Below are 25,377 nucleotides of genomic sequence, written 5' to 3' on the forward strand. Positions count from 1 at the left end.
TACCAGAACGTGGACCAATATATCTCATTTTCAATATCAACCATCCTAGACACAATACAAATTGCTCTGCTAAATTTTGGCGCTCTACGTCAAATAATGTGGGCTGTATCGTGATTTCAACAGACAGACAGACGGACATGGTTAAATCGACTTAGAATTTTATGCTGATTATGAATATGTATACTTAATGGGGTCTACGACGAATATTTAAGGATGTTACAAACGGAGGGTATAAAACCTTTCCAAGGTGGAGGGTATAAAAACTTTCATAATATTGGGCAATCATATACAATTTTTTCCGAGTTCATTCCGAATTCGACATCAAAATTTGGAAACTTGTGCAGAGTTCTTTTCAGAATTCGGAGAAAAAAATTTAGCTGGCAAGTAACTGCATCACAGAGTACGTATGTCAGTCTATAAACCCCAAGATCTATGGTTCGAATCTCTTTGCCAACAAATAAACAACTGACAGAGAATCGGTAGTATTCACCAGGATACTTAAGTTTTACATCTACCAAGCAAAAAACGAGATTTCATTTCCACCAAACATGGATTTTTTTGCTAAAATCTCTGTTGAAAACCCTACACCGCACTATAGCCAGTCAAACATGTTACCTGGAATCATTCGGAGTTAGCAACACAACAAACGCCAAACAGTCATCCTACCACTAACAGAAACGGTAACAAAAATGTTGCCATAGCAAAAGGAATGCGGCATTTATAAAATATAACATCCATAAATATGAGGAAAATGGGAAAAAGCGTCAAGCCACCATCTTCTAACTATGGGCAAAAAATGTACAATGGAAAGAAGACAGAAATATATTTACGGTAAGTGGATACATATATTTTCGAATTAATCGAAAAACTTTTTGGAAATACCAGCCAACTATATTATATTCCTTTCTAGTCTGCCCTATAGTGGATAGTAAAATAAGCTTGTCATTCCGTTAGTAACTAATCTATATAATAATAGGTTTAACCAAGCACGAGTGTCAATTTTTCGAAATTCGAAAATTGCAATTCTGGCACAATATCGAAATTGTCGTTTTTTCGAATTTGGTAGGAGATATCGAAAAAATTGTTAACGGCACAAATGACTACGATCCGAGTACAATACAGCACAAATTTAATTTTTTCGAAATTCGAAAATTGCAAATCTGGGATAAATTTTTTCAAAAAAAAAAAAAAAAAAAAAATAATAAAAATATTTTTCGAATATTTTAGAAATTTTTTTTTTTGAGAAGAATTGTAATTCGAATTATTCCATTTGTAATTCGATTTTCTCCTAATGTAATTAGAATTATACCATTTATAAATAGAATTATTCTAATCATAATTCGAATTGTTCCATTGAAATGTCGAAAAAAAAAATTGAAATAATTCGAATTAATTCAATTGTAATAGGCCGCCGATATTTGACGCAGAAGGAGCATAGAATGGTGTCTCCATTGACAAAATGGAAGTGTCGCGGAATAATAAATAAATAATGTACGACTATATGGTACTATAGTAAATACTGAAATTATTCAAAATATTACACCTGTTTCCATTGGAAATTGTGGCTGAAAATTCCCGTAATAGCGATGTATGAGGTATCCCTATATGTGAACTATATCAAGTAGACGCCATAATAAGAACTCTTTTAAATGGAAAACATTCAACCAATTTTGGTATTTCGATCCTTACGCGTGGACCTGCATAGGCAACTTTTGTCATAAACCGTTACAATATTCAAATGCGAAACTTGAATAAAAAATTCGGTGAATAACGTAGCTAAAATCATGAAAATTACGAATATAGGGAGGTACCGTTATATTGAGGCTACACGAAGACGTGGACCTGCGCAGACAATCTTCTGTAATAGGCTGTAATATCCATTACGAACTTCAAATACCAAATTTGAAATAATTCCGTTGAATAATGACGCTAAAATCATCAAATTACCGAATATCAGGAGGTACCGTTATGTGGGGAGGTACCTTCACAGACAATCTTCTGTAATAGGCTGTAGTATATATTACGAATCTCAAATACCAAATTTGAAGTAATTCCGTTGAATAATGTCGCTAAAATCATCAAAGTACCTAATATCGGGAGGTATGGGGGTATATGGGGGCTATACGAAGACGTGGATCTGCACAGAAAATATTCTGTCATAGGCTGTAGTACGAACTTCAAATACCAAATTTGAAACAATGTCGGTGAATAACGTCGCTAAAATCATCAAAATACCGAATATCGGGAGGTACCGTTATATGGGGGCTATGCGAAGACGTGGATCTGCACAGAAAATTTTCTAGGGTACGAACTTCAAATACCAAATTTAAAACAATGCCGGTAAATACTGTCGCTTAAATCATCAAAGTACCCAATATCGGGAGGTACCTTTATATGGGGGCTATACGTAGACGTGGACCTGCACAGACAATTTTCTGTCATAGGCTGTAGTACGAACTTCAAACACCAAATTTTAAACAACTCCGGTGAATACTGTCGCTTAAATCATCAAAATACCAAAGAAAGGTAGGTACCGTTATATGGGAGCTATACCAAAACGTGAACCTACATCATCCAGTTTCAATACCAAAAGTCCTGCAGACAATACACATATGAGCAAAATTTTATCAATCTACTTCAATTCGTTCGGAAGCTAGAGTGATTTCCATAGACGGACTGACATCGCTAAATCGACATAGAATTTTATGCTGATCAAGAATATATATATACATTGTGGGGTCTCCTCCGCCTCCGCCTCCATACTATGGTGAATGGTATAAAAATCTCTATCAAATTTCAAGGTTCCATCCTAAATGTTGCGAAATTTAACCCAAACTTTAGGAGTACCCTTGTATATTATGAAAACCATATAAATACCTTAACAAAGCTTGGCCTAAAAGTGCGATACGTTTCGGAGATATGGAATATTGAAAACAAAAAACTAAACAAATACAAAAACAGGTAAGTTCGGCCGAACCCAACTTTTTATAGCCTCCATTTTTTGGAAGGAATCTAACAAATTAAAAAAAAAAAAACTCCGCTTATAAACCGTTATATGTCGATTTTACGAAAACGTTGACCTGTCATAGGTTGTAGTACCCATCACGAACTTTAAATACGAAGTTTGAAACAATTCCAGTGAATAATATTGCTTAAATAATCAAAATACCGAATAAAGGGAGGCATCGTTGTATGGGGGCTATCCGACGTGGCCCATTCACGAACTTATCCCTGACTCCTATCTCAATTCGTTTGAAATATAGCGTGATTACAATAGACTAACAGACGGACTTAATCAACTTAGATTTTTACGCTGATTCAGAGTATAACAGGGTCTTGAGTACTTCCAGGAGTTACAAACCTTTGCCATACGTTATAGTTAATACACCCTCCATAGTATGAGGGAGGGTAAACTAATATAATATTATTGATTGTCCGACTCCGAACCCCTACCCGTGCTGCAAAAAAAAAAAAAAATAATAATAATATTCCATCAACATTCAAATGTATGGTCTTCACTTTGTTCTTGACCTAATAAGAATAGCGTCTCAATGTTTCACAGAAGTACACAATAGGTTAACAGAATACATTCCTTAGAAAAAGTTTATTTCATCATTATCATCATTTGATGATGATGCTACCCTGTTCTCTTCTCGAACGGAGTGGTAAAGTTGTTCCATGGCATGGCATGGAATTTGTTGAAGTTTCGTTTTAGTTTGTTTGCTGTTGTATGTAGTGGCGAATACATGTTACATTTGTTTAGCCAGTGTCGGATATACATTAGAACGTCTATATCTATCTGAAGTTGTGGCTAAAACCATGACAACAACATGAACTACCAATCGACATTCTTTTTTTTTTTGACTGGGAAGAATGTTGTTGCAAAAACAATTTTAACGGCACATTTTATGTTCCTCTATTATCGCCATAATAATATCAACATAAAACATGTACAGAAACGAACAATGGACAATTGGCACAACAGCTTTATTGTTGTTCTTTTTTTCGAGATTTTGCAGAGATATATGTAGGTATGTATATGCGGTCATATGAATATAACTGGTTTTGCTGAACATATTTAGCGAATGTTTTCGTCTTTGATTCAATGCCACACTTCTGACATCCTCTTTTCGCAGAAACAAACAAAACTTCGAAATAATTTGAAATGTTGATAATCATTATTTGATATTTTGAAAGCAATGTCGATGGAGTACACATAATTATACCTGGCTACGAGTGAGTAGATGCTTGAATTCGGGGATATTTTCAAAATCGAGAACTTAATGTTAAACTGTGTTAAATGAAGAGAATGTTTTAAAAGATCGGTTTGGTTAGCAGATTTATTCCTTTCGAATGTAACGCGAAGATTAAGTAATCTCCACCTAAATTTCCACCAACTTTGGAGGTCATCGAATGCACCTGCTTTAATTGCTTTGCAATTAAAAAAGGATTACTGCATTAAAATATTAAATTAATATTTAATTTCTTTCGAATTTTTACTCGAATACTTATATGTATGCACAATTCTGGCGAAATAATAAAAATTGTGTATTATTTCAAAATGGGAAATTAATAACATAAAAACGTAAATAAAAGAAGTAAGCAAAGGCTATATTCGTGCGGGGCCGACCATGTGATACCCTACAACACTACAATATATTAGAAGCCCCCTTATGTCCAAACCCATTTTCGAAGATTTCGCTTTTAAAATTATGACACGGAGCACCGTCCAGATATTACGTTACGCATTTCAACGTCGTGTTGTTAGTTGTTGTGGTCCATTTTACACCTGAATAGAATCAAATGGTCATTCATTCCATTCATGCGAAAATCCGTGTCGATTGGTCTCAATTTTGTGACCAGGAAGTTTTATTTTTTTGGTTCATTCCAAATTTAGACTCATCAATATGATTTGCTTGTCAACGATATTTGGCTATATTCGTCAATGAAATCAGCATAGAAAACCAGAAGTTCGCCTTTTGTGTATTTCGGTTATCGCCTGTAACTAATAATACCAGTATTAGTTCTACCCGCTGTCCTAAACTCTAACTTCATGCGAGATTTCGTGTTCTTTGGTTTCTATTTGTGACCTTTATAACGGCTGCAAAATGAGGAATATTTTTAATTATTGGTCCATTTCAACCTCTAAATATATTGCGGACATCTTTGAAAACTATAGACATAGCCCTTCTGAGCCTAATCCTACCCTTGTGAAAATTTTCGTGAGGATAATTGCAATCTGTATATAATAACCCCAACCTGTGTTATAAAGTGCAAAAATATTACAAAATATACACTTCAATATTATAAATCAAATTGAAATAAAAACAAGTAAGCAAAGGCTACAGTCGAGCGGGGCCGACCGTTGAATACCCTACACCACTATAATAAACGATACTGTTTATATAGGCGAGATACTCGAAAGAATTCCACAAGATATTGTGACAAATTATAAAAGAAAACCATCAGGTTTCGTTCTCTTATTTTCGAATAATAGCAACTTAAACTAATTTGCTCATTTCCAATTTATTGGTAGATGTTGCACTTAAATGGTCTTCCTAGATCTGGAACCAATATTTCCCAAAGACCTATAATCTCTCAGAAGTGGCAAAAGATTAACATTTATTATTGGTTTTTGACTGAAACGCATCTATATGAGATACAGACATTTGACTATATTCGTTAACGAAATAGTCAGAAGTGCGCCTTTCCTGTATTTGTGAATTCTCGAAAAAGTCTCTGGAATGGACATTTTCGAATTTTGTCTACAAAAATTGGCAAACTATTTCACACATTGAATATTTTTGGATGGCCATCCAAAACTGCTTGGCTTTTGCAATGTCCGGTAACCCCCTTTCAAATGTGCGTGATGATCGGGCGATAATTACGACCTGCCGACAATTTTGCAGTTTTTTGGTCCATTTCAACCCCTAAATATATGGCGATCATCTACAAAAAGAGTAGGCTTCTATTCTGACCCTCATCTTATCCCATGCAAAATTTCGTAAGGATCGGGTCATAAATGCGATCTGTATATGATATCCTGATATCCTAAGTACTTAGTTTTGTTAGCTGTAGAAATATTACCAAATGTTGAATTCAAAATGAAAATATGCCAAAAATATGACAAAATTGAAAAATTATGAGAAAATTTTACAAAATCAATATTTTCATCTTTAGAGAGATATTTTTATGCGATTTTTTTAGACGTTTTTTCTTTCCTGCCAAGAGGCCATTCTGAATTAATGAGAACTGTCGAAATCAGTTCAGCCGTTCTCGACATATAAGAGATCTTTCAAGCATATCTTCTTTGATAGACATATATATCGCACATATTTTGCTATATATCCGATTTGTTGGATATTAACATCAATGTAAAGGTCAGAAGTAACCTTGTCATGGCTTTGTGATTTCTCCGGGACTAAAAATATTCGCGGTTTAATGAAAAATATTGAATTTTTTCAACACAAAAGATATGGTCTATTTTACCCGCTAAATATTATCCGATGACCACCCAAATTGGCAGGCTTCTTCCCCGTCCTAAACTCTAGCTACATGCGAAATTCCGCGTCGATTGGTCTATAATTGCGACCTGTATAGCTACTGCAAAATCCCACATTTTTTCAGTATTTGGTCCATTTCAACCCCTAAACATTTGGCGATCATCTCAAAAAGAAATAGGGTTCTATTCTGGCCCAACCCCGACCTCCATTCCAAATTTCGTGAAGATCGGGCCATAATTGCGACCTGTAGAGTGATTACAAATTAACATGGACAGACGGACAGACGGACAGACGGACAGACGGACGGACGGACATACATAGCTAGATCGACTCAGCTCGGCGAGCTAGGATGATCCATATATACTTTCCTATGTGGGAAACCAATATTTCGTGGTGTTACATAATTTTTGGCCCAATCAAACTTATAATACCCCCAACACATAGTGTTGTAGGGTATAAATAGCATGTGATAAAAAATATAAAAAAAAAAATAAGAAAAATGTCACAAAATAGTACAAAATCTATATTAACATCATTATTATTATCTTTTTATGCGAGTTTTTTAGATTTTATACTTTTATGCCACAAGGGAATTCTAAATTAACAAAATTTGTCAAAATCGCTCCAGCCATTCTGGAGATATAAGCATTCTAGCTAACATCCCCTTCCTTTGCACATATACATTGTATACATTTCGCTATATATACAAAGACCTAAAATGGTAAAGACTAGACAAAATGCATTTTCAGCAAATGGTTTGTGTCTGTACTATCCAGATAACAGCTCACGACAGGACCATGTTAATATAAAAAACCCATTTATAGAAATATAAGACAAACAAAATTTGAAAAATCCAAAAATTGGGTTTCAAAATTTTACTCCATAGACTTTTCCAGTTAATTGCATATTGCCTAAGCGGTTTTAATCGCTTAATATTGCTAACTATGTTGTTACAATATCATAACAACAGAGGTATTTTCACAGGGTTGTCATTTCTTGACTCTGTCTTGTCCCATCTTTACACTTCTATGTCTTTGATATATATCCGATATTTTTACTATCGGCATCTACGTAACGTTCAGAATTGACCTGTTCGTCTATTTGTGATTTCGCCCGCATTAAAAATATTCGCGGTTTAATGGAAAAATTGACCTTTATTTATCACAAATGCTATGGTCTATTTCAACCACTAAATATTATCCGATGACCATCAAAATTGGAAGGCTTCTGCTCAGCCCAAAGCTCTAGCCCCATGCTAACTTTGATTGGTCTATAATTGTGACCTGTAGAGCAACTGCAAAATCGGGATTTTTTCAGTTTTTGGTCTCCAAAAGAAATAGGGTTCTATTCTGATCCTAGCCCCCCCTCCATTCTAAATTTCGTGAAGATCGGGCCATAATTGCGACCTGTAGAGTGATTACAAATTAACATGGACAGACGGACGGACGGACATACATAGCTAGATCGACTCAGATCGGCAAGATAGGAAGATCCATATATACTTTCCTATGTGGGAAATCAATATTTCGTGGTGTTACATAATTTTTGGCCCAATTAAACTTTTAATACCCCCAACACATAGTTTTGTAGGGTATAATAAATTAAACAGGTAAAAAGACATTAAGTTCGACCGGGTCGAACTTCTAATACCCTCCAACATTGGGTAAATAAAACATTTTTATGCAAAAGTATCTGGATTCTAACGTGTGCCACTCTAAACTACAATTTCCAGTAAGATCGGTAAGAGAATGGTTAAAGCCGATATATGGGGGGCCATACTAAAACGGGAGCCTATATAGACAATTTTATACTACAACTATTGCGAGTCTTAAATACCAAATTTTACCTAATTTCGTGGGTAAATGTGACTAGGATGTCTAGGATCAATATGGACAATGTTTTGACGGCGGTTGTAGAACACATTATGAAGTGCAAATACCAATTTCACGCAAATCTATTAAAAAACATGGCTTAAATCGTCAAAATGTCGAATACCCGATGGAACCGTTATATGTGCGCTATAGGAAAACGTGGACCTAAATATTCAATGTTCTGCCACCGGAGCTGGAACCCATTACGAGCTACAAATACCAATTTTTAGGCTAATCCGTACGAAAATGTGGGTAAAACCAACAAAATACTTAATACAGGGAGGTACCGTTTTACGAGGGCTATACGAAAACGTGCATCTACAGGGTGAGATAAAAAAAACTGCAACCAAATTCAGTCTGTTGTCATTTCAAAGCCACTCGTCCGACAGCTGTTAAAATTATTACAGTGACAGCTCATTATATTTTTACAAGCGTACAAAAGCATTTTGGTGAGAATTTTCCAGAAACAAAGGTATTCGTGATGGAGTTCAAGCGTGATAGTGTGAGTTCTTCATATTTAGCTGGAAAAGCACAAGTGGCTATCTTTTGTGTCTCGTACCATAGCTCGTTACCGTGATACTGGTAGCGTAACCTGACGTCAAAGAAGTGGACGAAAGAAAATAGCAACATCAGCAGAAATGTTCGAAAAGTAAAGAAGCGACTTGATCGAAACCCTCGTCGCAGTGGCCGAAAAATGGCTTGTGAGCTGAACATATCGCAATATTCCATTCGGCAAATAATGAATTATGAGCTCGGGGTAAAACCACTGAAATTCCAAAAAGTTCAAGAACTCACACCGCAACCGAAACAAAATAGACTCAAAAGGGCTAAACAGTTGCTTCGCTTGGCCGAAAGTGGCGAACTGCTGAATTTGATTTTCTAAGATGAGAAAACATTCGTTGTCCAGCAGTTTTTGAACAAGCAAAACTATCGTGTTTACCCCTTTCGGGTGGCCACCAGAACTCAACCGCCGGCCATGGTGATGGTGTGGGCCGCCATAACAGCAGATGGTCGCTCTCCGCTCGTATTAATCGACCGTGTCATCAGAAAAAAATGCCGAATATTATCGCGTGGTACTTAAACATTTTGGCCGCAGACCTTGGACATTCCAACAGGACTCAGCACGCGCCACCCAAGAATGGTTACAAAATGAGGTTAATCGCTTCATATCCAGGGCACAATGGCCACCAAAATCTCCGGATACCAATTCGTTGGACTATTGTGTCTGGAGTATTTTGGAAAACAAGGTTGGCACTAAAAAATACCAAAGTGTCGATCACCTCAAGCAAACGCTTCGCCAGGAATGGACCAAAATACCGAAGCGCAATATCCGGGCAGCGTGTGACGGTTTGATTGGCCGTTTGAAGGCCATAATTCGCGACAAAGGTGACTAATTCGAACAAATCTAAATTTATTCTAAAATTTGATGCTATTTCCGACATTTTTCTGCTCTTATTCAATAATATTTTAAAAAATGTAAAAATTATGGCGTTTGACTTTGTTGCAGATTTTTTTATCTCGCCCTGTATAGCAAAATAAGTTCAGTATATATGTAAAGGAATAGATTTAATTATTCCGCTTAAAAGTCAAGAACCGCTGGACTGATTTTCTTAATTCTGATTAATTTGGAATGGTATCTTGCCTGAAAAGAATAAAATCTAAGAAAATGGCTTAGAAATCAGCCAATAAAAAATGAGAATTTTTTGTTACATTTTTTTAATTTTTGTTATATTTTTTATCGCTTGCGATTTTTTTTTAATTTGACTAACACTTTGAATAGCATATTTTCTACCACTTGCAACACTATATGTTAAGGGTATTATATACAGGTCGCAATTATCGTCCGTTCCTCACGAAATTGCATAGGGGTAGGGTTGGGGTCAAAATTAAAGCCTTTGGTTTTGAAAGTGTACATTTCGGGATTCAAATGGACCAAAACCGAACAATTTTCCTGAGTTTTCTTGGAAACGCTTTCAACATAGTGTTGTGTTGTAGGGTATTACACAGTCGGCCCCGCACATCTACAGCCTTTGCTTACTTGTTTGTCATAGGCCTATTGAAAATGATAATTATTGGTTCAGCCCCAAGGACAAGTTCATCCTTTTTGGCGCTAATTTTACACCAATTTTACACCATAGGATGGAAAAGCGGCAGTCCCCGATAATCGTTATTCTCCTCAATTTAACCACATCCTTCAAAAATTTAAAACTTGGCATTTGGAATTTGCAATATGTTCCATTGCCTGTAGCAGAACTTTGACTATATAGGTCTACGTTTTTCCACAGCTCTCATATAGTGGTGCCTTTCAATATTCGATATTTTCATGATTTTAGATATGTTATCAAACAATAAACATCAGATGACTTCAAGCGTCATAAAAATGCACACTTTGACATTTCAAAATATGACAGCCACAATAAGTGAAAGGGTATTAGAAAACTTTCCAATTGTTTGGAAACAGCTTCCTTTTGTTATATTTAAAACACCTTTCTAAAAAATCTTCCCACCAAAAAGACAACGAAGCCGCCAAAATAAAATAAAATTTGATTTTTTTTTCTTCAAATTCGAATGTAACTCGATGAATGCTATTTGAATATTCACATTACCGCGACTGTCGACCTGGCTGGATGGCTGATGCCAAACAATGATTTTCGGCTACAATATGCCCCAGTGTAAATACAATTAACCGGCAGTCCAATTGGAAAAAACAAAAGGAAAGAAAAACAAAAAAGACGGTGTAGTTGAATGGCACATGGTTACACTTGTCGAAAATCAACCTATGCACATTGCCAAAAAAATATGCAAAAAGAAAAAAAGAAAATGACAAACAATAGGGACTATTCCGGTTGAAATCTGTTTGATGCTTAGTTTTAGACGTCCACATCATATTGGGGACAAAAACATCTTCCCCTGGAATAGAATGTGGTTTTACAGCAATGAATACGATCGGTAAGAAATTCAAAATTTTTTGTAAAATGCTTTGAAATAAAGATATCTTAAACCAGGATGAAGATATATATGGAAGCTATATCTAAATTTAAGACGATCTCTATAAAATTTGGATGTGGTATTTTTGAGGTCTATGAGATATCTGGCACCAAATATTATTGTTTTAGAGTGCATATTATGAAAGCCAAATCGAATGAAACATATACAGCTACATCTAAAACCGATTTTCACCAAAGTTGAATTAGGCTGAATTCGGTCGGAAGTGCTAAAATTCACTCCATTTGGACTGCTATTTGCAATATGGTGCACCAAAAATATAAATCTGAACAGATCTTGATCTGGTACAAATTACCATTGTTGTGGAGCGCATATTTGGAATGTGAGGATCTTAAACACTAAACTCGGATGAAAAATATAGCATACACTTAGTGCCAACCGTGCTTTCCAAAACACTCCAGACACAATAGTCCAACGGATTGGTATCCGGAGATTTTGGTGGCCATTCTGCGCTGGAAATTAAGCGAGGAAGCTCATTTTGTAACAATTCTTGGGTGGCACGTGGTGAGTGCGATGGTGCTGAGTCCTGTTGGAATGTCCAAGGTCTGCGGCCCGAATGTTTGCGTGCCCAAGGCTTTAATACACCCTCCAGAATATTTTCGCGATAATATTCGGCATTTATTCTGATTCGATTCGAGCGGAGAACGACCATCGGCTGTTATGGCGGCCCACACCATCACCATAGCCGACGCTTGAGTTATGGTGGCCAACCGAAGGTGCATATTTTCAGCTGATCTTTTTGGCAAGTAAACACGATCATTTTGTTTGTTTACAAACTGCTGGATAACGAATGTTTCCCCATCGGAGAAAACCAAATATGGCAGTTCACCACTTTCGGCCAAGCGAAGTAACTCTTTAGCTCTTTTGAGTCTATTTTATACCCTCCACCAAAAAAAGTATGGAGGGTATATTAAGTTCGTCATTCCGTTTGTAACTCATCGAAATAATCATTTCAGACCCAACCAAGTATATATAATCTTGATCAACGTAAAATTCTTAGACGATTTAGCCCTGTCCGTCCGTCTGTTGTAATCACGCTACAGTCTAAACGAATTAAGATAGGAAGCTAAAATTTTGCACAGATCTCTCTTTTGTATGCAGGCAGGTCAAGTTCGAAGATGGGCTATATCGGTCCACGATATCGTATAGCCCCCATATAACGGTACCCCCACGGTATTCGGTATTTTGATGATTTTAGCCACATTTTTCAATGGAATTGTCTGAAATTCCACAAAAGGAGTCTCTTGTGGACATTTTACCCCTTCAAAAAGAATTGTCTATATAGGTCCACGATATCGTATATCCCCCATATAACTGTACCACCCGATATTCGGTATTTTGATGATTTTACCCACATTTTTCATCGGAATTGTCTGAAAATCCACACAAGGCGTTCCTTGTGGGTGCTTTACCCCCTGAGAGAGAATTGTCTATACAGGTCCACGTTATCGTATATCCCCCATATAACGGTACCTCCGATATTCGGTATTTTGATGATTTAACCCACATTTTTCATCGGAATTGTCTGAAAATCCACACAAGGCGTTCCTTGTGGGTGCTTTATACCTCGGTAGAGAATTATTTATATAGGTCCACGATATCGTATAGCCCTCATATAACGGTACCCCGATATTCGGTATTTTGATGTTTTTAGCCATATTTTTCAACGGAATGGTCAAAAGGGGTTCTTTGTACAACAGAGAATTCTCTTTATAGGTTAACGATAACGTATAGCTCCCATATAACGATACCCCGCGATATTCGGTATTTTGAAAATCCCCACAAGGAGTTCCTTGAGAGTACTTTACACGCAGACATAGATTTGTCTTTATAGGTCCACAATATCGTATATCCCCACATATCGGCGCCTTCTTATATTAGATATTTTAAAGATTTTAAAAGAATTTTTAATGGATTTTATTTTTTTTTTTTTTTTGAAAATTTTCTAATTCGTTCCAAATGGTGGAGGGTATTCAAAGTTCGGCCCGACCGAACTTACTGCTTTTTTAATTGTTCTTTCTGTTGCGGTGTAAGTTCTTGCACTTTTTGGAATTACAATGGCTTTACCCTGAGCTCATTTGTCAATATTTGCCGAATGGAATAAGCTCACGAGTCATTTTTCGGCCACTGCGACGTGAGTTTCGATCAAGTCGCTTCTTTACCTTTTGAACCATTTTTGCTGATTTTGTTGTTTTCTTCCGTCCACTTCCTTGACGTGGTGGCTACGCTACCAGTATCACGGTAACGAGCAATGGTACGAGACACAAACGATTTATTCACATTTAAATGCTGGAGAGCTCTAAAGATAGCCACTTGCGGTTTTCCAGCCAAACATAAAGAAATCACACTATCACGCTTGAATTCCATCACGAATAACTTTTTTTCTGGAAAATTCTCACCAAAATGCTTTTGTACGCTTGTAAACAATTTAATGAGCTGTCACCGGAATAATTTTGACAGCTGTCGGACGAGTGGCTTAGAAATGACAGCGGTCTGAAGTTGGTTGCAATTTTTTCATCTCACCCTGTGTATCCCATATCTTAACTATCAGGATCACGGTAATGGTCAAAAGTGATCTTTTAATATATATGTGATTTGGTCGCGATTATTTTTTTTTTTTTTTTTTTTTGACATAAAAGTTATGGTTTATATTACCCGATTGGTTTATAATTGTGGCCAGTAGAGCAACAGCAAAATCAGGAAAACTTTCTGTTTTAACCCTTAAATACTTTGTGATCTTCTTTAAAAACAATAGGCTTTTATTCTGACCATAACCCGACTTCTAATATCGGGCCATAGTAACACCCTGTAGCGTGATTACAAATTGACATGGACAGACGGACGGATGGACATACATAAATGTATCGACTCAGCTGGGAGAGATAGGAAGATCCGTTTATAGTTTCCTTCGTCGGGGACCAATATTTCGAGGTGTTACACAATTTTTGGCCCAATGAAAAATGTACAGGGTGAGATGTAATTTCTAAGCCACTCTTCATTCAGCTGTTAAAATGATTCCAGTGACAGCTCATTATGTTGTTTAGAAGCGTACAAAAGCATTTTGGTGAGAATTCAAGCGTCATAGTGTGATTTATATATATTTAGCTGGAAAAGCACAAGCGGCTATCTTCTGTGTCTCGTGCCGCCTGACGTCAAGGAGGTGGACGAAAGAAAACAACAACATCAGCAGAAATGATTCGGAAGGTAAAGAAGCGACTTGATCGAAACCCACGTCGCAGTTGCCGAAGAATGGCTCGCGAGCTGAACATATCGCAATATTCCATTCGGCAAATATTTAAAAGTGAGCTCGGGGTAAAGCCTTTGGAATTCTAAAAAGTTCATGAACTTACACCGCAACAGAAAAAAATAGACCCAAAACAGCTAAAGAGTTGCTTAGCTTGTCCGAAAGTGGTGAACTGCCGAATTTGGTTTTCTCCGATGAGCAGTTTGTAAACAAACAAAATTATCGTGTTTACTTGCCAAAGAGGTCAGGTGAAAATGTGCACCTTCGGTTGGCCAAAAGAATTCAAGCGCCGGCCATGGTGATGTTGTGGGCCGCCGTAACAGCCGATGGTCGCTTCCCGCTCGCATTAATCGACCGTGGGACTTATGGGAAGGTGTATTTAGACTGATCATTAATTCATAATTCTCCCTTCAAAGATTAATTTAATTCTATTAAAGTAGCGATTTCGGATGTAACTTTTTATAATTTTTACTACTATAATGACTGCATAACATAGGATTTTTATACATTTATCATTAACTATTTTTTATTGCTCGAACAGACTTTAATGCCTGCAGCATTCTTTTTTATTTAAGTTTGCTTTCATTTGTGGCTTTGTTTTTTGGTGTTGACTGAGCGACTTTGTGTATTTCCAATTTTGGTTTGCAGCAATAAAATCATTTTCTGGTGAAAGGTCAGGTTTTTACGTGATTGGGCACCGGCAGTATGCTACAACGTATTTTGTGTTGCCTGCTACCCAATGTTTGTGAGTGATTTTATTTTTTGTTTTTATTTCTTTGGCATTTTGAGTTTATTGTGTTTTTGTTGTTTTTGTTTTTCCCTCATGCTCTTATAATTGATTACAGCGGTTTCGTTTTAATGAATTCATACTAAGAAAGTAGTTACGGCATGCGGGAGTTTGAAATTGTATTTTGGTTTTATTTTTGTGTGGGCTTCTTTTTATTTTTGGTAAGCAACTGTGGGAAACTGAATAAAGAAAAACAGGGGTTAAAGTGGAATGACACCGCAAACGGTAACTTCTTTTATTACCAAATTTTTGTATTTTCACTGTACCTTTTATACGTCATAAAATATTTTTTCGTGAACGGTGTTTTCTTGAGATGGAAAAAAAAATTAAAATGAGTAATGGAAACATCTTAACCATAACTAAATATATTCAACAATGAAAGAATTTAATTACATTAAATAGACATTATTCTGTAATTTAATTTGGAAAGGCATCTATTGGCATCACCGATTTTAAAAAATAATAATGGAATTCGACAGTACACATAATAAAATAAGGGATGCGGAATCAAGCCATTATAGAGCTATAGCTATATCTGAATCTCCAAATTTGATGTACTTGCTTCTGGACTGAATTCGGCCAGATGTACAAAAATTCAGGACTTAACCGGAAATCGGTTGAAGATATATATATATATATATATATATATATATATATATATATATATATATATATATATATATATATATATATATATATATATATATATATATATATATATATATATATATATACATATATATATATATATATATATATAGGACCTATATCCAAATCTGAACCGATCTTTGTAAAATTTGGCAGAGGTATTTCCGAACCCCATAAGATATCTGGCTCCAAATATCATCGTTGTCGAATGCATATTACGAATTTGAGGGACTTCAACACCAAATCGTATGAAACATATATCTGAACAGATTATCTTCGAATTCGAAGTACTTACTTCTAGACTGATTCAGGATTTTGAAATCGGCCATTTGGTGCACAATTAACTCGAAATCAGTTGAAGATATATATGGGAGCTATATCCAAATCGGTACCGATCTTGGTATAACTTAGCGGAGGTATTTCTGGGCTGCATCTGATAACTGGTACCAAATATCATTGTTGTCGAATGCATATTACTCTTGTGAGGGACTTAAAACTCCAAATCGGATGAAACATATATAAAGGAGCTATAGCTATATCTGTACTGATTTTCTCCAAATTTTATTTACTTGCTTCCAGATTGAATTCGGTTGGATGCGCCAAAATTCAGGTCATTTGGACTTATATTGGCCATTTATTACACAATCAACCCGAAATTGGTTGAATATATATATATATATATATATATATGGGAGCTATATCCAAATCAGAACCGATCTTTAGAAAATTTTGCAGAGGCATTTTCGAGCTCTATAAGATATCTGGAACCAAATATCATTGTTGTCGAATGGATATTATGAATGTGAGAGACTTAAGTTCCAAATCGAATGAAACATATATATGGGAGCTATGGTTATATCTGAACCGAATTTCACCATATTTGATGTACTGGCTTCTAGACTGCATTCAGTTGGATGTGCAAAAATTCAGATAATTGCGACTTATTGGAAGATATATGAGTGCTATATCCATATCTGATCCGATTATTTGAATTGGGTTCGTTCTTGGGCCAAACAAATATTGTTTAGAGAATTTCATCTCAATCGGATAATAAATGCGACCTGCTGTTTGTTCAAAAGAACACATGGACAGACGGACGAACGGACAGGCGAACTGACTGACATGATTAATTCGACTCAGAAACAAGTTAAAAAGCAGTAAGTTCGGCCAGGCTGAACTTTTAATACCCTCCACCATTTGAAACGAATTTGAAATTTTTAAAAAATTACTATCCGTTAAAAATTCTGTTAAAATTTTAAAAAATACCGAATATAGCTGTTATATTGGAGTCTATACGACGTGGACCTAAAAAAGGCATTGTTTGTCATAACCTATTACCATATTCAAATTGGATTCTTGAAATAAACGGTAAATAATGATTTGAAATTTGAAACAATTCCGGTAAATAATTTCGCTAAAATCGTCAAAATACCGAATATAGGAAGGTACCGTTATACAGGGGCAATACGAAGACGTGGACCTGCACAAACAATTTTCTGCCTTAGGGTGTAGTATCCATTTTGAACTTCAAATACCAAATTTTAAATTACTTCCGGGAAAAAGGTCGCTAAAATCATCAAAATACCGAATATCGGGAGGTACCGTTATATGGGGGCTATACGAAGACGTGGACGTGCACAGACAATTTTCTGTCATAGGGTGTAGTATCCCTTTGGAACTTCAAATACCAAATTTTAAACAATTCCGATGAATAATATCCCTAAAATCATCAAAATACCGAATATCGCGAGGTACCGTTATATGGGGGCTTTATGAAAACGTGGACCTACATGACCCATTTACCAAATTAATTTAGCCTACTGGTAAAATAAACATGTCTGCAAAATTTTAGCCTTCTAGCTCGATTCGTTCGAAAGATAGCGTAATTACAACAGACGGACGGACGGACAGACAGACACACAGACAAACAGACGGACATCGCTTAATCGACATAGAATTTTACGCTGATCAAGAATATATATTTTTTTAGGTCTTACATGAGTATTTCGAGGAGTTACAAACGGAATGACAAAGTTAATATACCCTCCATAGTATGGTGGAGGGTATAAAAATGATTCTATGATGATCCTAAACAGTAACTATGGGTCTATTTCGCTTCCTTCGCTTCCTGTTACAAATAAATGCACAAAGACATAATACCCTTACCACTATGTGGCGTATAGAATATATAAAATACAATGTGAAAAATCAATTTACATATGACACTAACATCAAGTCTAATCGGCCCTTAAGCAAAAAAATATATTTACTTTACAAAAGTATTCTCTTCTATCTGATTCCCAGAATGGAAAACAAATTCATGAAAATCACTGCAAACTTACGAGATAACAATGGGAGGCACGCTAATCCAAATGTCTACAAAGTGGCTTTACTTACGTTATATCTCGATCTTTGTTTTTCTTGGAATTATTTCTCAGAAGATTATTCAACTCTTTCATAACATCGCTACCTTTGCGATCTAGCTCGGAGAACAGCTCACTGTCATCAATTTTATTTAAATCAGAACCACTGCGACTTTTGATGGACACCGATCTGTAATATTACAAAAAACACACAATTAATGTTGAGTGTGAAACACATGACAGACAGACTCTCACCTATCAATCGAATCCATGCTGCTGGCCATATCGAAATCCATCATCAAATCATCGGAACAAATTGATTCGCATGGCGAGAGCGTGTCGAGCGACTCAGCCCGTTCCATCACTGCCTTGCGCACAGACAGAGGTGTACGCAAACTCAACTCCATGGCCTGGTATAGGGCACTGCGTGACCTATTCGTTTGGCTGTGTATGGAGTTGCGCAGCGAACTTAAGCTCTCCATCAGAGTTGGTGTATCGGTTCGATCTCTGCGCGATGCGCCGCTCTCTGCCCCACCATCCTGTGATTCTTGATTGAATAGTAGAGCCGGCTGATCGGCTATCTCATCATCAATTAAATTACCACAGTCCGAGAGGGACAGAGAACGCGAGCAGTGAGTTGGAGTACCGGGCGATAGAGGGCTAGCCAAGTCTAATTCTGGCGAAATTTCATCGATATCCTTCTCCTGCAATTCCTCATTGATTTTGTGTTTCTTTTGTTTGCAGGCCGCTCCTTCGGATTCGCTACTACTGACCAAGCTGTCGGTAGGTGAAGTTTCGTCATCCAATAGAAATGTGCTACCCTCCAAAGCCATTTCGGCAAATTTAGTCTCATTCAATGAGTGGCAAAGGGTTTTCGGGCGTTCCACCATATCGTCCATGACGTTATCGGATAGTACATCTAGTGTTGTGGATTCTTTTGGTAAAGCATCGATTTCATCGTTGAGCGTAACAGGTTCAGTTAGTGAAGCTATAAAAATAATGGGTTAAAAATTGCTCGAAATTAAATGAATTATTGCTACATACATAATGTGCTGATTTGTACATCGGTATTTAGTGTGACCAGGTCATCATCATTAATTTCAAACGACAGATTACGTGTGCTTTCCTTTTTCTCCTCTAGGAGTTTATTGTCCTGCTTATTGCTATCCTCACTGCTATCCAAACTTAACGTACTAAAATCATTCGCTGCCAATGACTCGCCTGCATTACACCAGGATGAAATAATTGAACTTCCGGGAGACGATGTTTTGCTGGAACATGTATTGATGTCTTTGAATTGACGTTCCTACAAATGAAAAACAAAAAGAAATAATTTATTTTTATTTTGTTTACCGAGTACTTCACAAAGTGTAATTTGATGGGGTTACACAGGAGATAAATTTATTTCACAGTTTGGATTTCCTTCAAAAGTTTTCAGTATCCATATCATGGCCTACATAAGTATCCATATCATGGCCTACATAGTAATCTTCTTCCTTTACCTTTTATGAGATATGTGATCATTTTTAGAAAATGATAAAATGTGCGTGAGGTATCAGATATAGTCGAATGAAAAATTCAATTTCACACTTCACCTAAAACAGATAAAACCTCAAAAGTCTGGCGGGGCCGACTATATGATACCCAACACCACTATGCATATTTAGTGGAGCTTTCGTAAAAGAAAAGTTTATATTGGGCATTTCTTAGCTCTATAAGATATCTGGTACAAAATATAATTATGGTAGAGTGCATATTCCGAACTTTGGAGATTTAAACACCAAATCAGATGAAATATATATATGGAAGCTATAGCTATATCTGAACCGATTTCCACCAAATTTAAAGTACTTACTTACTATACTGAATTCGGTCGGAAGGGCCAAAATTCACACCATTTGGACTGATATTAGCCATTTGGTGCACAAGAAACCTAAAATCGGATGACGATATATATGGAAGCTATATGCAAATCATAACCGAACTTGATAAAATTTGATTTACGAATTGCTAGGCTGTATCTGATATCTGGTGCTAAATATCAGTCTCGTGGAGTGCATATAACGAATGTAAGGGACTTAAACACCAAAATCGGATGAAACATATATATGGGAGCTATAGCTATATCTGGCCCGATTTTCACCAAATTTGCAGCACATGGCCGAATTTGCTCCGATGTAAAAAAATTCAAATTTAAAATCGGATGAAGATATATATGGGAACTATATCTAAATTTGGACCGATTTTCACCAATTTTAATAGGGTTCGTCCTTGAGCCAAACAAATGTTATTTAGAAAATTTCTCTCAATCGAATGATAAATGCGACCTGCATTTTGTTTACAAAAATACATGGACAGACAGGCGGACGGACGGACATGCATAAATCGACTCAAAATGTGTTTCTATGCTGATCATAAAAAGGAACTATGGGTCTATCTCGTTTCATTCTCCATGTTACAAACAAATGCACAAAGACATAATACCCTTACCACTATGTGGTGTAGGGTATAAATATTGGTATTGGCAAAATTTAAAGAAAATTGAACATTTATATCCGATTTTATGGGAAATCATAAATTTCATATGTATCCCAGGTTTCTGGTTGAGAGAAATATCTAGAAGTAGCAAGTTTTAAAGAATCGCTGACTTGTTTCAGAATTTTCGACAGATAAAAGTATTGAAAATTTTGACCATTTTGTGAGTGAGGTACCAGAAGAAATGGTCCGATATCTACCATCCTTATAACAGATCTTATGTTTATGGAAATATTGAGATGTACCAATTCTGAATGAAATCGGATGTTAATTTCGAGTCTTATGAGCTTCATGGATATTCAAAATTGGGACCGTTTGTGGGGAGAGTACCAGGAGGAGAAGACCGAGATATCCCATATTCACAGCAGATCTTGTGTTAGTAAAAATAATGGGTTGTGTGAAAAACCGGATGCTTATCTCGGATTTTATGATCGTTTTGGCTATTCAAAACGTTGAGCCTTTGTGGGGAGGTATCAGAAGAAATGGACCGATTAGATCTTGAGATAATATAAAATATTGAGATGTTCGTAGTCTAAATGGAATCGGATATTAATTTTGCGTTTTATGAGCTTCATGGATATTCAAAATGGTGACCCTTTGTGGGGGAGGTATTTGATGGAGTGGACCGATATTGTCCATTAGTCCACCAGACCAGACACTGATGCAAATAGTAGGATTCGCATAGTTGGAGCACAATCGGTTCAACCTTTCTCTGTCTGTGAATTATTTATTTATTTTTTTTTGAAAATTTCGAGTTTTTTTAGAGGTACCAGAAGGAGTGGACCGATATATTTCATATTCATACCAGACCTTGGGTTAATAAAAAGAATGTTATGTGTGTAATTTGAAGACAATCGAACTCTTATAACACATTTGATAAGCGTTATAATTTTTAAAAATTTTGACCCTTTGTGGGCTGATGTCATTTTCGCCGAATTTTTTTATTTTTTGAAAATTTCGACCTTTTGTTGGTACCAGAAGGAGTGGACCGATAATCCAATGGGCTTATTGGGAGGCGATTTCGGAGAAATTTTTTTTTTACTTTCAGGAACGGTCAATTGGCTACCTAGATCGTGCGATTTAACGCCCTTAAACTATTTTTGGAATGAGTATGTTGCTTATGGAAATACTTTTACAGCATGTGGTCATATGATTGAATCCTTTCTGGAGCAATACAAGGAAATTGGTATTTTTGTACCAAAAGTTTTGAAAACCCTTAAAATGTCGAAAATGGACCCACTAAGGGGTACTAAGATCTATATACTACATTAAAGCCTATGTTCTTGCCTTTCAAAATGCCAAATGGGCTGATATCTTTTGTAGTTCCGAATATGTTTGTGATAAAAATCATAAAACTGAGATTTTCTCTACGAATATGTATCAAAGCAGCCTTCGGCTGGGACTAAAGGCTTCCTCATCTGGCGTATGTCCAACATTAGCTACGCGATCCATAGTTTTTCTAAACGTTATAATTTTTGTATGTGGCCGGCACTTGGGATTTTCTCCTCTGGGATATGTCCAACACTGGCTACGCAATCTATAGTTTTTTTAAACTTAATATTTTTTTTTTTAATTTAAGGTCAATCCGGGGCATTACGTCCGCTATGTCCGGATTGACCTTTATTATGGGGGTTATTACCAAAAAATCGAGACATAATCCACATAATTGCAATGGCGTTGGGATTATGCTCGAGCACCACTGTCGCTTTCATTTTTATTTTTCCGAATTGTACGTGCTTTTAAAGCTTATAGCTCTTCGAATTATATATCTTTTCAATGGATACTAAAACGGTACCGACCGAATTTAAGCAAAGATTTTGACATTGATTTAGATCCGATTTAAATTATTTAATTAAATTAAATATTCAAAAAAATGCACCTTTGCTCCTTTCTCCGTGGCCGATCTATCCAGATGTAGCTTTTCTTCGTCAACAAATTCACTATCTTCCTCCGAAGCTTGCCTCGATGTTGATTGACTTATGTTACCCAAATCAGTATCCAATTTTACTAAAATTACACAAGACTCAAATAATTATTAAGCCCTCCTCCAAAAAATATTCTTTCCCTGAGTACCTGTTTGTTTCTGTTTATTTTCAGCATTGCGTGACTCATAGGATTCACGACTCAATACCGTATTGGAGCGTATCAAACCGCTAAGCGGTAGTGGCACAGTTTGATTTTCAGTTGGCAACTTTGGTAAGGCCAAAGGTTCAACAATAGAACTATCTCCACTCGACAAGGAGTCATCCAAATCTCTCACCTCGAAACGATGACGACCATTCATTACCATCTGTAAATTACGTGGACGACTGCGACTTCGTTTCGGAGATGATTTGTGGGCGCCAGTACTCATTCGACTGGAACCGGAACTGTCGAGAGCCATGTCAAGACTAGCAATACCCGAATCAGCAGAAATCTCTCGGCTGCCGGAGAATGTTCGTCGAGTGCTGTTTGTCATATGTTTGGCTGCTTTGGAATCTGTCAGTGGATGCTGTGGACGGTTCCATGAATTGTCTCTGGTGCGTGACGATGTCGATGAGGAGGAATTGTATGAAGTGCTGGCTGGAGTTGTTGGCGTCGATACATTAATGCTAATGGGTACAGCAAATTCCGGCTTTGGTAAACTGACTGTCTGCAGAGTGTATTTGGTATAAGCTGTTGCAGTTGTTGTTGCCGGAGCCGTTGTCGTTGAGGCCAATGGCAATCTGGCTGTGGGCCGTAGTCTAAGTAATACAAAAGAAACAATAATATATATAGAAGGTCTTAAAAAAAGTCAATTTCTATGCACTACTTACATGACATTGTTGTGCATGCCCGTTGTAATGACATTACTTTTTGCCATTCCTCCATAGCCATGGCGACCACTTATACCAGACACAGGTGGCTGCTCAAAGAACTGACGTCTGTCATACTCAATGGTGCTGTTTTGTTTTAAATTGAACGTTATCGTCTTGGGCTGAGTGGCACGAGGTGCAGCACTTGCTTCGGTATCGCTTTCATTGGATGTGGATGGTGTACGTCCGGCATGTGCGCTCTTTGAACGACGTTTCACTTATAAATGGGAAAAATAATGTGACGTTAGATAAAAGCATTATAGGCACATTAAAGAAATATGAAACATAAAAAAGGTGAAAAAACCAAAAGAAAAACTTCTGGTGTCGTTGGGAAACTGTTTAGTTAGAGTCTGAGGCAACATGCTTATGTAAGCCTAAAACATCCTTTTAAAACTGATGGAATAAGGTTGCTTCAATTTTATGATTCTTACATTTTTCTTTTACAAAACCATTTTGAAAAATTATAAAAAAAATATTGAGGGAAAATCAACTAATTTTGGTCAATGCGTTAAAAAATGCTGGTGTCAAATCTGTTTACGTTCGAAAATTGTTTATTAATTATTCAAAAAATCTTTATTTGGAGCAAATGGACAATTTGTTCATAAATTGTTAACCGCATTCCTTAACTATACTAAAAGGCCATATAATTTATTTTCTCATTCTACATTACTGTTTTTAAAGCCTCAGCTATATAGCTATAGAGGGTATATATATTTCATTTAATACAACCAAAATGTGCCTCATCGAAATAATAATCGATAGGGTCTGGCCATAACTCTCGAAGCGAGTATCCGTTTTGGTGCAAACTTTATATATCGTAATATTATTGTCAAATTTAGATTGAGTTCGGAGAAGGGCAACATCGATCTACTCCTTCTGGTATCTCCCCCATCGACAAAATTGACACTGAAAATAATTCACCTCATAGAACAAGAAATGATCTAATTTTGTGCAAACTTTGCAAATCCTAATATTTCATCAGTGTTAAGTCTGGTGCGAAAATAGACAATATCGGTACCTCCCACAAGGGGTGAAAATTCGGAATAATTAAAACTCTCATAAAATGGGAAATAAGTATCCGATTCCTTTTAAACTCGGCACATCCCAATGCTTCCATCAACGCAAAGTCTTATATGGGAATATTTTGATGTATTGGCCCACTGTTTCTAGTAACTGCACCATAAAGGGGTCAAATTAACACTAATATTTCATCAGTGTTAAGTCTGGTGCGAAAATAGACAATATCGGTACCTCCCACAAGGGGTGAAAATTCGGAATAATTAAAACTCTCATAAAATGGGAAATAAGTATCCGATTCCTTTTAAACTCGGCACATCCCAATGCTTCCATCAACGCAAAGTCTTATATGGGAATATTTTGATGTATTGGCCCACTGTTTCTAGTAACTGCACCATAAAGGGGTCAAATTTTTGAATAACAAAACGCGAAATAAGTAACCGATTTTCTTCAAATTTCACACATCCCAATATTTTTACTAAAACAAGATTTGGTGTGAAAATTTGATATATCGGCGGATTCCTTCTGGTACCTCCCCCACAAAAGTGACAGAAACTCTAGGTCATAAC

General features: G+C 36.4%; 1 protein-coding gene across 5 annotated transcripts in view; it reads right to left on the reverse strand.

The window, feature by feature from the left end:
- LOC101900861 (probable serine/threonine-protein kinase DDB_G0282963) overlaps positions 1 to 25,377 on the reverse strand; it is a 100,719-nt gene that overhangs the window by 52,774 nt on the left and 22,568 nt on the right. For all 5 annotated transcript variants that reach the window (XM_005186954.4, XM_005186952.4, XM_005186951.4 and 2 more), the window contains exons 4-9: positions 23,753 to 24,008; positions 23,031 to 23,680; positions 22,837 to 22,964; positions 19,467 to 19,728; positions 18,678 to 19,410; positions 18,457 to 18,612 (exon numbers count right to left, since the gene is read on the reverse strand). In XM_005186954.4, coding sequence (XP_005187011.1) covers positions 18,457 to 18,612; positions 18,678 to 19,410; positions 19,467 to 19,728; positions 22,837 to 22,964; positions 23,031 to 23,680; positions 23,753 to 24,008 — 2,185 coding nt within the window. The remainder of the gene's footprint in view (positions 1 to 18,456; positions 18,613 to 18,677; positions 19,411 to 19,466; positions 19,729 to 22,836; positions 22,965 to 23,030; positions 23,681 to 23,752; positions 24,009 to 25,377) is intronic.

This window comes from Musca domestica, unplaced genomic scaffold (assembly GCF_030504385.1).
Source record: "Musca domestica strain aabys unplaced genomic scaffold, Musca_domestica.polishedcontigs.V.1.1 66, whole genome shotgun sequence".
In the NCBI taxonomy this organism is placed as follows: domain Eukaryota; kingdom Metazoa; phylum Arthropoda; class Insecta; order Diptera; family Muscidae; genus Musca; species Musca domestica.